Source organism: Ictalurus punctatus, chromosome 16, assembly GCF_001660625.3.
Source record: "Ictalurus punctatus breed USDA103 chromosome 16, Coco_2.0, whole genome shotgun sequence".
NCBI classification, from domain to species: Eukaryota; Metazoa; Chordata; class Actinopteri; order Siluriformes; family Ictaluridae; genus Ictalurus; species Ictalurus punctatus.
The window spans coordinates 6,935,973-6,952,612 of record NC_030431.2 but is presented as its reverse complement, the minus strand read 5'-3'; the positions used below and the strand labels follow the sequence as shown (position 1 = coordinate 6,952,612).

The following is a 16,640-nucleotide window of genomic DNA, read 5'->3' as shown; positions in this document are numbered from 1 at the left end:
ACACAACTACTAGTCCAGGCTCTAGTCATCTCAATACTGGACTACTGCAACTCACTACTCTCGGGCTTCCCAGCAGCTCCATCAAACCCCTTCAATTGATTCAGAATGCAGCAGTACGCCTCGTCTTCCACCAGCCCAAGAGAACCCATGTCACACCTCTCTTCATCTCCCTTCACTGGCTTCCTGTAGCCGCCCGTATCAAATTCAAGGCCTTGATGCTCACCTACAAGACCTTGTCTGGAACAGCACCCACCTACCTCAACACCCTCCTGAAGGCTTACGTTCCCTCACGCAATCTGCGATCGATTAATGACCGACGCTTAGTAGTGCCTACTCAGCGTGGCTCTAAGTCCCTTTCCAGAACCTTCACACTATCTGTCCCTCAGTGGTGGAATGAACTTCCGACCTCAATCCGGACCGCAGAATCTCTCACCTTCTTCAAAAAACAGCTAAAGACCCATCTCTTCCGCGAACACATAACTAACCCCTAAAACTCCCCCAACTTCATATTATCCGTTAAAAAAAACTAAATAAAACAAAACAAAATAAAAAAAAAACCTACTCTGTGCACTTTGCTTTTCTAGAACTCAATTAACGATCTTGTATAGTAGCACTACTTGCATTGTTCTCCACTTGATATATCGCTTTGCTTGTATTTCCTCATTTGTAAGTCGCTTTGGATAAGAGCGAATGAATAAATGAATGAATGAATAAATGTAAATGTAAATATAGTCTTTCTAAAAAGCATTTGTTTTGATTGATAAGAGTTCATAAGAGAAAATACTCTACTTGTCAACTTAGAAATAATGCAGTGATACAATTTTGAATCATTTTACATTTAAGTGATATTACACAGGGGTGTACTCACGTTTTTGTATACTGTATAATCGTTAATATGGTGAAGTTTCTGTAAGATGTTTCATTTAAACTTTATGGAAGCAGTGCCAGGTGTCAGTCATTATGTTTTCCGCCACGGGACAGTCTTTAGGACAGAAGGCTTTCTGCATTCCGACATCTACAAAATTTTCTACTAAAAAGAGTTTTCTGCAAGCCGCACTACTACTGGCAAGCAGTACCCTATCTGTAGCGCTTACACACACTTCAAAAGTGCACAAATCTTCTAAATAATGGTGTTCTTACCCTGTTCCTCTGTGACGGCCCACACCATGAGGTCCACGCAAGCGGCATTGGCCTGGCAACGTAACTTCAGCGGGCTCAGCTCGCTGTGCAGGGACTCCACGTCATGCAGGATGCGCTGCAGCTCTGACTGGCTGCTGCTGAACTGCTCCAGCACAAAGTCGTGCACTTCCTTCACGAAGGACGTTTGCAGGTCTGAACATAAAACACAAGGTCTAATTGTCTACAACAATATTGGACATGAACAATTTACCTAACATTCTAAGATAGCAAGGAATTTTTACAACTACCATCAGTTTTTAGGCAGATTTAGAATATGCACACAGTTTGGCTGAATGATTCATAATTAGCGTAACACTTGCTCAAACTCGTGCTTGCTTGTGTCTCTCTCTGTTCCAGGGCAGGCTGGTGTAAATGGACTAGCAGGGCTAAGGAGAAAATACATAAAAACAAGCCTACATTTTTTATGTTTGCGAAACCAAGTGCAACAGCACCACCAGCAGTTATAAGTCAAAATACACAGAATGGTATTTAGTAGAGCCTGGGACTGACTCCTTTCCAGCCAAGATTGTAGATTCACACAGCCTATCAGTGACATTCAGCTCAAGTGATTATACTTTGTGTGCACTGGGACTAATTTGTTTAAACCCACTTCTCTGACATATCATAACATGTTATTAGCAGTGACTGAGACCACAGATATGAAATACAATAGTGGGTGTAATAAACATGAACAAAGTGGTTTACTTTTTTGATCATTGATTTTTCAATAGCCACGGGAGGAGCAACTAGAACTACAGTGGTGCTTGACAGTTTGTGAACCCTTTAGAATTTTCTATATTTCTGCATAAATATGATCTAAAGTGTCACCAGATTTCATAAAAGTAGATAAAGAGAACCAAGTTAAACAAATGACACAAAAATATTATACTTTCCTTTCAGTATCTGTTGTGACCTCCTTGGGCAGCAATAACTGTAACTAAACGTTTCTGGTAACTGTTTATCAGTCCTGCACATGGACTTGGAGGAATTTCAGCCCATTCCTCAGTACAGAACAGCTTGAACTCTGGGATGTTGGTGGGGTTCCTCATATGAACTGCTTGCTTCAGGTCCTTCCACAACATTTCTATTGGATTAACATCAGGACTTTGACTTGGCCATTCCAAAACGTTACCTTTACTCTTCTTTAACCATTCTTTGGTAGAAAGATTTGCGTGCTCAAGAGTCATTGTCTTTCTGCATGACCCACTTTCTCTTGAGATTCAGTTCATGGACAAATGTCCTGATAGTATAATTCAAAATTCATCATTCCATCAATGATGGCAAGTCATCCTGGCAAAGATGAAGCAAAACAGTCCCAAACCATGATACTACCACCACCGTGTTTCACAGATGGGATAAGGTTCTTATGATGGATTGCAGTGTTTTTCCTTTCTCCAAACATAATACTTCTCATTTAAACCAAAAAGTTCGATTTTGGTCTCATCAATCCATAAAACATTTTTCCAATAGCCTTCTGGCTTGTCCACGTGATCTTTATCAAACAGCAGAAGGGCAGCAGTGTTCTTTTAAGAGAGCAGTGGCTTTATCCTTGCAACCCTGCCATGTACATCATAGTTGTTCAGTGTTCTCCCAATGGTGGACTCATGAACATTAGTCAATGTGAGCACAAACTTTAGTTGCTTGGAAGTTACCCTGGGTTCCTTTGTGACCTCGTGGACCATTAGACGTCTTTCTCTGGTGCGATCTTTGTTTGATGACCACTCCAGGGGAAGGTAACAATGGTCTTGCATTTCCTCCATTTGTACACAATCTGTCTGACTGTGGATTGGTGCAGTCCAAACTCTTTAGAGATGGATTTGTAACCTTTTCCTGTCTGATGAGCATCAACAATTCTTTTTCTGAGGTCCTCAGAAATCTCCTTTGTTCATGCCATGATACACTTACACAAAGACGTGTTGTGAAGATCAGATTTAGTTAGATCCCTATTCTTTAAATAAAACAGGGTGCTCACTCACACCTGATCATCATCATCATCTCACTGATTGAAAACACCTGACTCTAATTTCACCTTCAAATTAACTGCTAATCCTATAGGTTCGTATACTTCTGCCACACACCGATATGTAATATTGGATCGTTTTCCTCAATAAATAAATGACCAAGTATAATTTTTTTGTCTCATTTGTTTAATTGGGTTCTCGTTGTCTACTTTTAGGACTTGTGTTAAAATCTGATGATGTTTTAGGTCATATTTACACAGATATATTGAAATGGGACAAATGAAAGAACCGTAAGTTCTTTCTGGTTGGCACGAAAGAGCTGGTGCACGGCAAGTGAAGCTTTTCTGTTTAACACGCTTGTAATTTGGAAGAGACACTGCATGGATTTTTTTTTTAAAGACTTGACTTTTAAAAAAAAAAAAGAAAAAGAAAAAAAAAAAAAGAAGAAGAAGCTAGAAGTGTCTGTTTGACAGGGACTTACATTCGAGCCTACTAATAAACAGATTAAAATGCACTATTATTTAACAAATAAAAATGTGTAATCTTTGATATGGTGAAGTTTTCTGTAAGGAGGGGTTTAATTTGACATTTATGAAAGAAGTACCAGGTGTCAGTGAGTAAGTTTTCCCCCATGGGACAGTGTTCTTGACACTGGACTTTCTGCATTCCGGATTTGACAAGCTGTGTTTTTTTGGTTTAATTAACTTCAAAACATCAAAAAAGATGGTGAGGGAACGACTGTTTATAGCTAATATAACAGGAACTAACTTATTTCCCGGATGTTCCACAACATTAAACGTAACTACAAATCAATATGCCTCATTCATTTTACTCCTTACATGTTAAAGAATAAAAGAATATCTTATCTCCCTTACCTTTCATATAGTATAGTGTGTCCCTTAACATTTTAAATATAGCCACATACAGAGGGTCACTGAAGGTTTTGTAGAAGAGATGATGACCAGGATTGCTCTGCAAATTGAAAGAAAGGTTCATAGAGTGTACTACATTATTACTGAACCAGGATAAATCAGTGACAAATTATAATAATAATAAGAAGAACAAGAAGGGGAAGGCAACTTACCTCCAAAACATCCACCATGATCTGATCCAGCTTCTTTAAAAACGTCTCAGCGACAAACTGTTCAATCTGATTAAAAAGAAGGATCAAGTGCAAAATCATGTGAAACATTACAAAGTACAACTTTGCTCACATAATTTTTTTACTCGGATTATACTGTATTTAGTACATTTACTGTTCTGTTGGCTGTTTATTGGCACTTTCACTGTGCTGAATTTTCTAACAATATTCCTCACGGGATCAATTAAGTACATACTTATATACAGTCATGTGAAGAAATAAGTACACCCCATGGAAATTGTTGGGTTTTTTGACATATATGGACAAGCAAATATTTGATCTTTTAAACAGTGCCTATTAATGAAGTTGATATACTAAAAAAAAAACCACAAGGAATATTAACTCTTTGAATCATTTATTCAACAGAAATATCAATAGATGTGATATTCTTCTGATATTCTTCCTTTAGCAGAAAAGACTTATTGTCGGCATTTTGCATAACTGTCCACCAGGCTTGCTGGAAATTCTGACCACTCTTCCATGCAATATTCTTTCAGTGGCAAGATGTTTGAAGGTTTTCTTGCATGTTCTGCCCATTTCAAATCCCCCTGCAACATTTCAATTGGATTCAAACCCAGGTTTTGATTAGGCCATTCCATAACCCTGCATTTTTTCCTTTTGATTCATTCCTTGGTGGATCTGCTAGTGTGCAGATTATTATCTTGTTGAAAGGTCCAGCTTCGGTTCAACTTCAACTTTTAGACAGATTGCCTCACATTATCTTCAATTACTCTTTGATATGATGCAGAATTCATAGTTGAATCAGTGAATGCAAGCTCTCCAGGTCCTGAGGCAGCAAAACAACCCCAAACCATAACATTTCCACCACCGTACTTCACAGTTGGTATGAGGTGCTTCTCCTGAAAAGCTGTCTTTGGTCTGTGGCAAACATGTCTGCTGTTACTGTGGCCAAACAACTCTATCCATCTTTGATTCATCTGTCCAGAGCACATTATTCCAAAAGGCCTGGTCTTTGCCTATATGCTCATTTTCAAACTATAGTCTTGCAAAGGTTTTTCCTGGCACGCCTCCCATGCAAATTTGTGCCATCTCTTTCTGATTGTAGAAACATGCACTTTAACACCAACAGCTACAAGACTTACTAACAGATCCTGTGATGAAATTTTTGGGTTCTTGGAGACTCAGACAGTTTGCTCTTGGGCTGAATTAGCTGGGACGGCCTGTCCTGAACAAATTGGCAGTCGTTTGAAATCTGCGCCATTTGTAGATTATTTTCCTTACAGTGGAATGATCTATTTCAAATAATTTGGAGATCTTTTTAAATCCCTTGCCAAACTCAGGCATCCACAACCTTTTTACTGAAGGCCTTACAGAACTCTTTAGATCTTGGCATGATGACGCATGATGATACCTCAGTAGAAATGGGAATACCAGACACTAGATATGAGAGGGATATATATATATATATATATATATATATATATATATATATATATATATATATATATATATATATATATACACACACAGGTTCCACCTGCACTCCCTAAGCAGGTTCTAATCACTGGCACCCAGTCTTGAACAGCGGATTCTAATTTTATGGATTTGAAGGGGTGATAAATGTAGGGGTGTACTTACTTTTTCACTGATCTGTGACTGATCTGTTTTTTGGTAATTTAAATTATGAAAATGACTACAAAATGTCAATTTTATGTGTCATCTGATCGAGTGCATCAACTCTACTAATAGGCATTGTTTCAAAGAGGATCAAATGTTTGCTTGTCCAAATACGTTAAAAAAATAAAAATAAAAATAATAATAATAATTCTATGGGGTGTACTTATTTTTTTCACATGTCTGTAAGTGTATACTCATTCATCTATGCAGTCACACATCTGTCTATCCACACATCTACCCATCTGTTCATCCATAAGGATGTATATGACATTTCAGAGTAAAAAAGAAGTAGGATGAGATGGATGGCTGTGGAGCACTGACCATCTGAAGGAGATGCCTCAGCATGTCCAAAGGGACATCGAAGCCTCTAGTGCTGCTGCCAGTGAAGAGCGGAGACACAGAGAAACTGGAGCTGATGGTGGAAAAGTAGTAGTCTGGGTCTACAGCACTGCCATCAGGTAGGTATGATCCTGCAATAACCAAAACAAATACACAAAGGACATTGTAAAGCACAATCAATAAATGCATCTTTTTTTAGAGAGAATGATATCATCAACATGGGTGTTATGCAGTGACATTATGTCTCTATGGTGCTTCAATTAAAAAATAAATATGAACCTAACACTATATTCCCAGAAACACTAGAGAACAGAACAAACAAAAAAAAATTAAATAAAAGAACAGAGATAGAAATGCCAGTACTGTCAGTATGGTGTGTGAATGCTGGCTCTAACTGTTGTTCAACCTCAGTTCATAACTGGTCTCAGCTATAGGACCTAGGACTGTTTTTTAATCTTGCTTGTGCAGTTATATAATATTTAATATCTGACTGCACCCACATAAAAGGAAAAACCTCCTGCTCGCATGACTTTTTATTATCATGCCCCGCAGGATCCCAGTCCTAATGCATATCTCTATTCTGAATCATATGCCCTGTGAACCTTTCTGGAAATAAAAATAATGTAACAGCAATAGAGCACCACCTATTTGTCTTTAATATCTCTCTCTCACTCTCTCAGGGTATCTACTTTATTTGATTAAGAGGTCTGCAATCAGTTGTTATTTATATCAGTTTTTCAGTGGGTCAAAAGTTTACATACACTTTGTTAGTATTTGGTGGCATTGCCTTTTCATTGCTCAAGTTCAATCAAATGCTTGGGGTAGCTTTCCATAAGCTACTCACATATTTTTTGCTGGAGATTTTGCCCACTCCTCCTAACAGAACTGGTATAACTTGGTCAGGCTTTTGGGCCTCCTTGCTCGGACGCAATTTCTCAGCAAATTCCACAAATTTTCAATGGGACTCAGATCAGGGCTTTGTGATGGCCACTCCAGTATTTTCATTTTCATTTTGGTATGACTTTGGAGGTATGCTTAGGATCATTGTCCTGCTGGAAAACCAAACTGTGACCAAGATTAAACTTTCAGACTGATGGTTTGAGGTGTTGCTTCAGTATTTCCTGATAATCCTCTTTCCTCATGATGCCATCTATTGTCAGATGTGCACCGTTCCCTCTTCCTGTAAAACACCCACACAACATGATGCTGCCGCCCCTGATGGCATAGTATTCTTCAGATTAAAAGCCTGACCCTTTTCCCACCATACATAGCGCTGATCTTTATGGCCAAACAGTTAATTCAGTCTGTACAGGATTTCACAGGGTTTGTTTTTTTTTGTGATTGCTGTGGCCAAAAATGCTTGATTTTGCTGTGACTTTTTTCTAAATTATTTTTTTTTTTAAACTACTTGAATCGGTGAAATTGGAAGAAAAAAACTTGTTTTGCAGTGATGTTTGCTAGTAAATGAGACCTTTTTGCTGTTCTCATGTTCGACGCACATGAATCGAAGAGGGCTTTGGCTGAACGCGAGTTGTGATGACGTCACATGATGCTTCTTGGCCCAAATCTGCAGAAAGTCTGCGGGTAATTCTGAAAAATCTCCTCTGAATATTGCAGAGTTTGTTTCATTTCGAGTTCATTTCTGTGACTGCAAAATCACGAAATCCCGGAAAGACTGAATTATTGCTTCATCTGACCAGAGAACAATCCTCCACAAGGATAGGTCTTCTTCCTGGTGATCACCTGCAAACTTCAGTCTGGCATTTTGATAGAATTTTTAGAATAGGGGCTTCTTCCTTGCATGACATTCTTTCAGGCCATAGTGATGTAGGACTTTCCAAATGTTGGATGAACATATTTGGCACCCGATATCTGTAACTCCTTCACCAGTTTCTTTGTTATTGTTGTGGGGTTCGGTTGAGGAACTGGACTTTTTTTTTCATAAGGTCTTGAATGAGCTGCTGAAGTGAATTTGGCCACGGTTTCAATGGTACTGTCTCTAAAGGTAGGTGCTTTTACAGCCACATTTAACTTGCACAATTAACTTATTTATCACAATTGGCCAATAAGAAGCTTCTAAATGAGATCTTCCAGATTGTTTGCAGAGACAACTTGATGTATATAAACTTTTGACTCAAACTGAATGTTTTAAAATTAACGTTGGGGTTAATAGTTGTCCTAACTGACTTGCCAAAAGAAATGTATGGTAACATGGCAAACATGCAGAGTTCTGAAAAACTGAAATCGAATATCTTTAGCCTAGGTATATTTAAACTTTTGGCCTCAACTGTAATTATAACAGCTCCTATCAGTAATATACTTACCCTCAAAAAAGATTGACATTAATATTATTAATAATTAACCATACAGATAAATAATACAGCTGCTGCTTTTCCAGTATCAGTCCCCCTTACATACTGCTACATGAAGGCGTATTGTTAAACAACAAATAACACAAAGAGAAATGAAGCGTGCTTGGTGAATAAAGATAATAAATCTGTATCACGTAACTCATCAGTGTGTATAGATGATTTGAATTCACTTTTAATTATAAAACCAAGTCACACTTGCTTTTATCAAGAACATGCTCTGTGACATATCAGCTCAAAGAGGATTTGAGTTCATATTGACATTTATGATGATTACGATGTTGATACATTACCTTCAAAGTAAGGCGCGGAAGGGTCAGCAGGAGAGCCTGGAGGCAATCCTGTACGTTCTGGACTTGCCTGTTATAAAACATGGAGGATATAATCATGATTACATGATGTACATTGATACAACACAACCTGCCATAAAAAGGCCTGACATGATCAAGACATTATTCATTATTTATACCACAGCATTCTGATTGGTCAAAAGGTGTTAATGAATTAGCCATCGTAGCAGCTGTGACAGTAGCGCCCATTGTAAAAAAAATCACAGGTTATAGTCATGCATTTGTTCTAATACATTATAGTTTCAATATCTAATTCCCAGGGACTTGTACAGCAGGTTTTAAAAAAACATGTAATTGTTGAAAAGATTTCTGTGTTTATTTAATACTTCTGGAAAGAGTCCCCAGTGTGAGTGCTGTGTAAACTTTTGTTGCATTGTAACTCCAAGACACAAAAAAAAGAGAGGCTGGTGAAGGAATAGCTGTTTACATTATTCTGTAACATAAGTGATAACAAGAGCATTCCACAACATTAAATGCAACTATTAAAAGATTTTTAAAAATGTAATTCTCAATTTAAAAAAAACAACAAAAAAACCACAAACAAACAAAAAATGCTGTGGTATAACAGGAATAAAACACAAGACCCGTCATTGTGTGACTGACTATTTTCCTATAATATCAAGCCCTGTCATGTTTTATTCCTAAATGAACGAATAAAAAATTTATACCTAACAGAAGGTATGCTTCTTACATGGAATCATTCTCAACTGAAAGCAAAAGTGTGTGAGAAAGATGTAATCTTTACTAGGAGTATGAAATTTTTTTCACTTTTTAAAAGTTAATTTTTAAAAAATGTAATAAATTTGGCACCATTTTTCGATTCACGTCACATGTTTGGTCAAACTACTACACTGAACAGCACTACTTTATTAAATAAAGCTCTGATAATAAGGTAAGGCATGGCACTGCAGGCCCACACCTGCTGGGAGATGCTGGAGACGCTGCTGGTTTTGCGGCGCAGCGTGTCGCTCTGGCACACGGTGAGCAGCGAGCTGGGTAAGATGGAGCGGAAGTCGTTGAAAGAGCGCCGCCTCACTGACTCCGGCTCGTCCGAGGCAGTCACCGGCTGCGCTGTGGTCCGTGGGAACAGCTTGGACAGCAGCGGTTCATCTGTGTTGCTGTACCGCCCCGACGCTCGCACCACACCCAGCAAACATGGCAGAGTGTATCGACACAGGTATTCTGGGTAAAGATATACACCTTTTCTGAATAAGCCAAAACCAGTGACGTTTAAAAATGTCCCATATTTAATGGAAAGGTGGGATTTATCAGCACATGCGAGACAGTTAGATGCAGACCTTTATCTTGATCGTCAGGGTTGCGACATATTTCGAGGAGGACCTGCATGAGGTCCATCACAGCCTCCAGAATCTGTACAAGATGAGAAATCAATAATTACAAAATCAATCATTTAATATCATAATGATTCATGGATAATTAATACGACTCCTTTATTTTTTCTGTTTGTCTCAAGACCTTGTTTAAATGCACTGCAAAAGGAAAAGAAAAAAAAGATCTCAACAAGTGAAAATATCCTGAATATCTGGAACAAAGTCCGATATATATTTCATTAACAAATATCAAATAACAAGTCCGAAGGAATTGTGCATAACAACAGAGGAAATCTCTGTATCAAATAATACTTGTATGATTGTCCAGAATGATAGATTCAATAATCATAATTAATAGTTAATAAGATATTCTAATTAAAATATCGAAATAAATACAGGACCAAAATCTCAAAAAATCTATTTCAGTAAAGTAAATAAAAAATGGGAGCAAAATATTTTAATTCAGAATAGAGGTACTCTAGATTTGGCTTCTGATGGACTGCAGCACTGCACCTACCTGGATTCGTAAGGTCTCATCCCTCTGAGCGACGTCTGAAAGCATAGTTACCAAGCAAAAGCAGAAGTTCTCAGCGACGGGGAGAGTTTCTGCAGGAATAGTGAGAACGTTACAGGAAAGTTGAATTTGAATGACTCATTTTTTTTAAAAAAATTTATTTAAGTGCACCTATTATGGTTTTGAAACGTGCCTAATTTTGTTTTAAAGGTCACATAGATAAGATAAGATAAGATAACCTTTATTGATCCCACACTGGGGAAATTCCCTCGTTACAGCAGCTCAATTACACAAAAACAGATAGGAAAGAATACACATTAAATAGGAATAGAATTGAAATAAAGTATCTAAAAATATATATATACACAATAGAATAGACACCTCCAGGGTCCGGGGTTCGATTCCCGCCGGGGCCATGTGTGTGCGGAGTTTGCATGTTCTCCCCGTGCTGCGGGGTTTCCCTCCTGTTTCCTTCCCCAGTCCAAAGACATGCATGGTAGGCTGATTGGCGTGTCTAAAGTGCCCGTAGTGTATGAATGGGTGTGTGAGTGTGTATGTGATTGTGCCCTGCGATAGACTGGCACCCTGTCCAGGGTGTACCCCGCCTTGTGCCCCATGCTCCCTGGGATAGGCTCAAGGTTCTCTCGCGACCCTGAAGAAGGAGTAAGCGGTAGAAGATGGATGGATCCATGGATGGATGGATGGATGGAGAATAGATTTACATGCATACAAGGTCAAAAAACACTTTAATGTGCTCAAATTCCAGCATTATTTTTTTTTCTTCAGTGTCACAAATGAAAATTAAAATTGATCCGTTCTAAATGATTCATTCTAAACTCCTCCTTTCAGAGAGCATACTCTGCTCTGATTGGTCAGATGTCCCAGTCTGTTGTGATTGGTCAACCACTGTCAGCGGATGTCGAAAAAGGAAACGGCCACTACCATAACAAGTTTCAGCTCCGTCTGTTCACGAGCAGCCGATGAAAACCAGAGGTGGGGCTTTTTGTTACAAACCTACGTAGAAGTACCTACTGGAAGTAAGTCTGGAATTACTAACGACTCGTTTCAGCTGTTCTGAATTGGTTCCTTCTTTGGGAGTCAATAACTCCATTTGTCGTGCGCTTTGATTTTTGAAACTTTGCAGACTTCTTACATTCACAAACAGCTCTATAACACACTTCATAAAAGGTAATATTTGAAAAACCATAATAGGTGCATTTTAAATCTAGGAGAAGTGTGAGTGGTCTACCTCTCCCCTTCCTCTCAGAGCTTTCTTCAATCCATTGCACTCTCGGCAGTCCTTTCAGCAAACCCAGGAGGTACGGGACAATAGTATCTTTGTGCTTAGAGAAAAAATAAAAAAATTTATTTTAAAAAGGCCAAAAACTACATTTGTCAGTTCTATATACAAACAGTAGGGCAAACAACTGCTTAACTTTTACATGTGTATTTTTCTAACAACAAAATTCATATGAAGAACCTGCAGTGTATTGTATCGTAAGTGATTATTTTCACTGTCATTCATTTGTTTGTACTGATTTATGTTATGAAGATTTTTTTTTTGTTATTTAAGTAGGCTATTTTTAATTTTTTTTAATAAACTTACCACACCGCTGTTGAATTCTTGAATCCGATTGGTCAAAAGGTGTTGATTAGTATGTCAATATGTCACTGTTTCTATAGTAACGGCTCATTCCCAGGAACCCACATGACAGGCATTCTACATAATCTAAGCCTAATCATCAATATAGTTCACAAGTGTTGTTATTTAACAAAGAAAAATGTCTCCAGAATCCAAGCTTTATAAAGGACAAGATAAATTTGTCATTGTAAGCTTTCAGTACAGAGGACTTCATGGTTTCTTGGTAACTGCACTTTTTTTTAATTTTTTTTTTTAAGAAAACTATGAGGACAGCGAGAGAAAACCAACCTTGCTACCTGCATGGATGTTCCACAACATTAAATGTAACTATAAACTGAAAAAGTATGATTTCTCAAATAACAGCCCAATTAATTTTCTGTAACAACATGCCCTGTCATATTTTATTCCATACATTAGTTAATGTTTAAGAGTGACGTTACATAGACACAAATCAACAGAAAGACCTGGCACGAATTTGGTTGTATTTTTGTTTCACAGAGTCTGCTAAATCTGCTGGGCTTAGAGAAAATATAAATATACAAGTCATCTTATTGTATGAAGTACAGCTGAGGTCATGTTTACATACGCCTTGTAGAATCTGCAAAATGGTAATAATTAAAATATAATAATAAGAGGGATCATAAAAATTTCTTTGTGTTTTTATTTAGTCCTGCCCTGAATAAGCTATTTCACATAACAGTTGTTTACATTTAGTCCACAAGACACACAATAATAACTGAATTTACACAAATGAACAGTTTACATACGCTTGATTCTTAATCCTATGTGTTGTTACCTGGACGATCCACGACTGTTTTAATGTTATGTGATAGTTATTCATGAGTCCCTTGTTTGTCGTGGGCAGTTTAACTGCCCACTGTTCTTCAGAAAAATCCTCCAGGTCCTGCACATTATTTGCTTTATATATGATTTTGACACTTTATATATGATTTTTTCACACTGACTACGTTTACATGGACAGCAGTAATCTAATTATTGACCTTACTCTGATTAAGAGAATATTGTGATTAAGGTGTACATATGAGTCGCTTTTAGAATACTCCTGTCATGTTCCCGTTTTACATGTTTTAGAACATAATTAGATTAACAGCCCGCGTCATTTCGTCACTGCGCCACGCCGTCCGACGTCCTTCCAGAATTTCACGCATCAACATACAGTTCGTCTTCGTTATGGTACCGTATACAGTTTTGGATGATTTTATTTATTTTTTTATGTACGCTTTAAGTGCAGTTAATTATTTGTCATGCTATACGTGCTAATACACAACTGCTTGAAGCCGTGGGCTGCGTCCCAAATCGCGTACTTACCGTCTATATAGTAGCCGAGATACATGTATTTTTCCCTCACTACAGGCCTATATTAGGCAAGTATGCAGTTTGGGACACAGTCAAACTCTCTTTCTGTAAAACAGAAAACTGCCGTGTTTGATTGTGTCCTGTTGCAAAATGCGGTGAAAACTCTCACTCGACATTCATAACATGATTAAGGTGTTTACATGTCTGTAATACACAGCCATAATCCGACTAAAAGAGGAGTACTCCACCTGTCATAATTAGATTATTGCTTACTTTGAGTATGACCTTAGATTATTAATTAGATTAAGGTAATTAAAAATTGCTGTTTACATGGTAGTTTCTTAATCAAAGTATGGTCTTAATCGGGTTAAGAGTGGATTATTGTTGTCCATGTAAACGTACTGACTGAGGGACTCGTACACAACTATTACAAAAGTTCCAAACGTTCACTGATGCTCAAGAATTCAACACGATACATTAAGACCCGGGAGTAAACTTTTGAAGAGGATGATCAGTGTGAATTGCTATTATTTTGTCTTCTGGGACACATGTAAATATTTTATGTAGTTTCTGAAGGGCGGTACTAAATGAAAAAAAAACCCCAAAAACTAAGATCTTTAAACAAAATACAAATATCCACAATCGACCTGGATGATTTTCCTTCATCAGAATCAGTGCACCAACTTCTATCAAAAACGAATAACAAAAAACTGCAATTAAATATCAGTAGAAGGCAAATGTCTAATCTAGCCAGCATCGAGGGCCCTAAAGGACAACTAATGACAGTAGCTACTTTAGTAAAGGAACCTTCGGGGTTAGTTAAGCAGAAAGGCTAGTTAGAGTGAGGTTTTTTTTGCCGATACAGACCGCTAACAGGGACAATGAGGTTGGAGGAAGCATTACCATTGTTGGAGAACCACTGCAGAGTGATAACTGTAGTGAATGAATTTGTCTACTGGAATCACCAGATAAAAGTTTTGTACCTGCAGCTCAGACTCCACCAGGAAAATACCGAGTGCTATCACAGCATCTCTTCTCCTCTCGTCTAGCTGGAAAACGCCACGGAAATCCACTGGACACATGCATTGTAGCTTCTGGACCTAAAGAATCAAATAGCAACTGATTAGTTGAATAATTGTCAACCTGGTTACAATACTGGCTATTTAATTAATACAGTATATATAACGGGAACAGACTACTGGTCATGCGCGTGGGGCCCTGGTCACTAGTGGACCCTTAAAAGCATAGATTTGAAGTGGATGATTAGGCTGTTACACACACACACACACCACAATATGTAGAACACAGGCCAATGAATATAAAGTCACAGAATCTGAAATAAATCGGGAAATGCTACTGGGGTGTAGGTCTGAATTTTAACCAATGAGTGGACAGTGAGGTCATAGCTAGAGCTAGACAAGTGAACATGGATATCCATAAAAGCACATGAAGTGTGTAGTGCTCAGATGAAAAGAAAACCTAAAAAGGAAAAGCAAAGCATTCATCGTATCATGAGAAAAATCTCAACAATCCCACAGCCATCGTGGCCGGGAGCCAAGAAAGCAAGACTGGTCGCTCACTGGGAGGAAGGGATGGATGCATACCACTCCCCTGTCATGAGTGGCACTAGCCAAACATGTGTGAGCTCCTGTATGTGGAAGACGGCAGACAGCACTTTCCTTTGAGTGCGTTACACTGCCTCGTGGTGCATATTGTTCGGAAGATCGGATCATCTTACTGACCTGGATTCATTTGAACAGAATTTAATTAAAAAATGTAAAATTTTTCGACAGCCAGAGAAACAGAATCGATTAATTCATGACTCAACTGGGTCTTTCCGGTACGAGACGTTCATTCTTTTTCCTGTGCCAGCCTCATGGGCTATGTACAAGAGACAGAAATGATTAGACAGAGAAGAGACTGAGAAGGTGAACTGATCATTTCTGTTTCCAGCACATAGTCTTCGCAGCCGTCACGTGACAAAAGAAGGAACGACTCAGACCAGAAGACTTCGTTTCTACTTCCCGTACAGCGCCTATGTGGTTTTCCACGTTACAAATAAATGAAGGGATGCTGTGCATGCGTGGCCAACACAAAATGAACAACATATTATTCCCGAGAGTCGTTCAAAATGAATGAATTGTTCACGAACGATCCATCACTAGTGGTGCAGCGGAAGCAGCAGTTTGTAAAGATGCAGTCAACTGGCTTCATGTTGTCGGAAGGGAAGAGCTGACTGCAGGAGGGGAAACTGACAGGTGACTAATGTAGAAGGGGAAGTAGATTTAAAACAAACTCGAAAATAAAATGGGCCAAAGAAAAGTCTCCCCATGCGGTCAGTGCTGATCAACGAGTCTGAGCTTGTTAAAGAGCAACAGTTTCCTGATTTGGTGGATGTGTTTGTGAAGTGTGAAACAGGAAATGACCTAAGGGAAGACTGCCTTCTGCATAGCACAGAGGCTTCTCAAATACTCATACGGGTTGTGTGCTGTAGTAATGTATGCGTTTTTATTTTGTTTGGTTGTGTGGTGGTCAGAGCTCCAGGCATTGGTTCATGTGTAACAGGCTGGGAAGGAGAACCCTGCTTAGGCTCCTGTCCAGGGCCCTAAAATGTACTAATCCATAACATAGCTTGTGGGGAAATTAGAACATTGTGTAAATATAACGTTCTATTTTGTGACTATGTGTAATGCGAAATAAATTGAAGTAAAATATAAACGGTCAACACATTTTAACCCCTATGAAGGCTGTCAAAATATGACCCCAGCTGTTGTCTGGACTACTGCAGTACTGTTTAATAACAAGTGCTAATGTTTTCAGGACTGCAGGTTGTATCTGATGGATATTACTGCCATTTAT

General features: G+C 38.4%; 1 protein-coding gene across 4 annotated transcripts in view; it reads right to left on the bottom strand.

The window, feature by feature from the left end:
* The window catches only part of pi4kaa (phosphatidylinositol 4-kinase, catalytic, alpha a), a 50,936-nt gene that overhangs the window by 33,883 nt on the left and 413 nt on the right, over window positions 1-16,640 (bottom strand). For 2 of the 4 annotated variants that reach the window (XM_047160891.2, XM_017489244.3), the window contains exons 2-12: window positions 14,765-14,881; window positions 12,072-12,165; window positions 10,826-10,914; window positions 10,276-10,348; window positions 9,897-10,159; window positions 8,921-8,987; window positions 6,241-6,389; window positions 4,225-4,290; window positions 4,016-4,112; window positions 1,500-1,565; window positions 1,141-1,332 (exon numbers count right to left, since the gene is read on the bottom strand). In XM_047160891.2, the coding sequence (XP_047016847.1) occupies window positions 1,141-1,332; window positions 1,500-1,565; window positions 4,016-4,112; window positions 4,225-4,290; window positions 6,241-6,389; window positions 8,921-8,987; window positions 9,897-10,159; window positions 10,276-10,348; window positions 10,826-10,914; window positions 12,072-12,165; window positions 14,765-14,881 (1,273 nt within the window). The remainder of the gene's footprint in view (window positions 1-1,140; window positions 1,333-1,499; window positions 1,566-4,015; window positions 4,113-4,224; window positions 4,291-6,240; window positions 6,390-8,920; window positions 8,988-9,896; window positions 10,160-10,275; window positions 10,349-10,825; window positions 10,915-12,071; window positions 12,166-14,764; window positions 14,882-16,640) is intronic. The other 2 variants (XM_017489243.3, XM_017489246.3) reach the window with 1 other exon arrangement.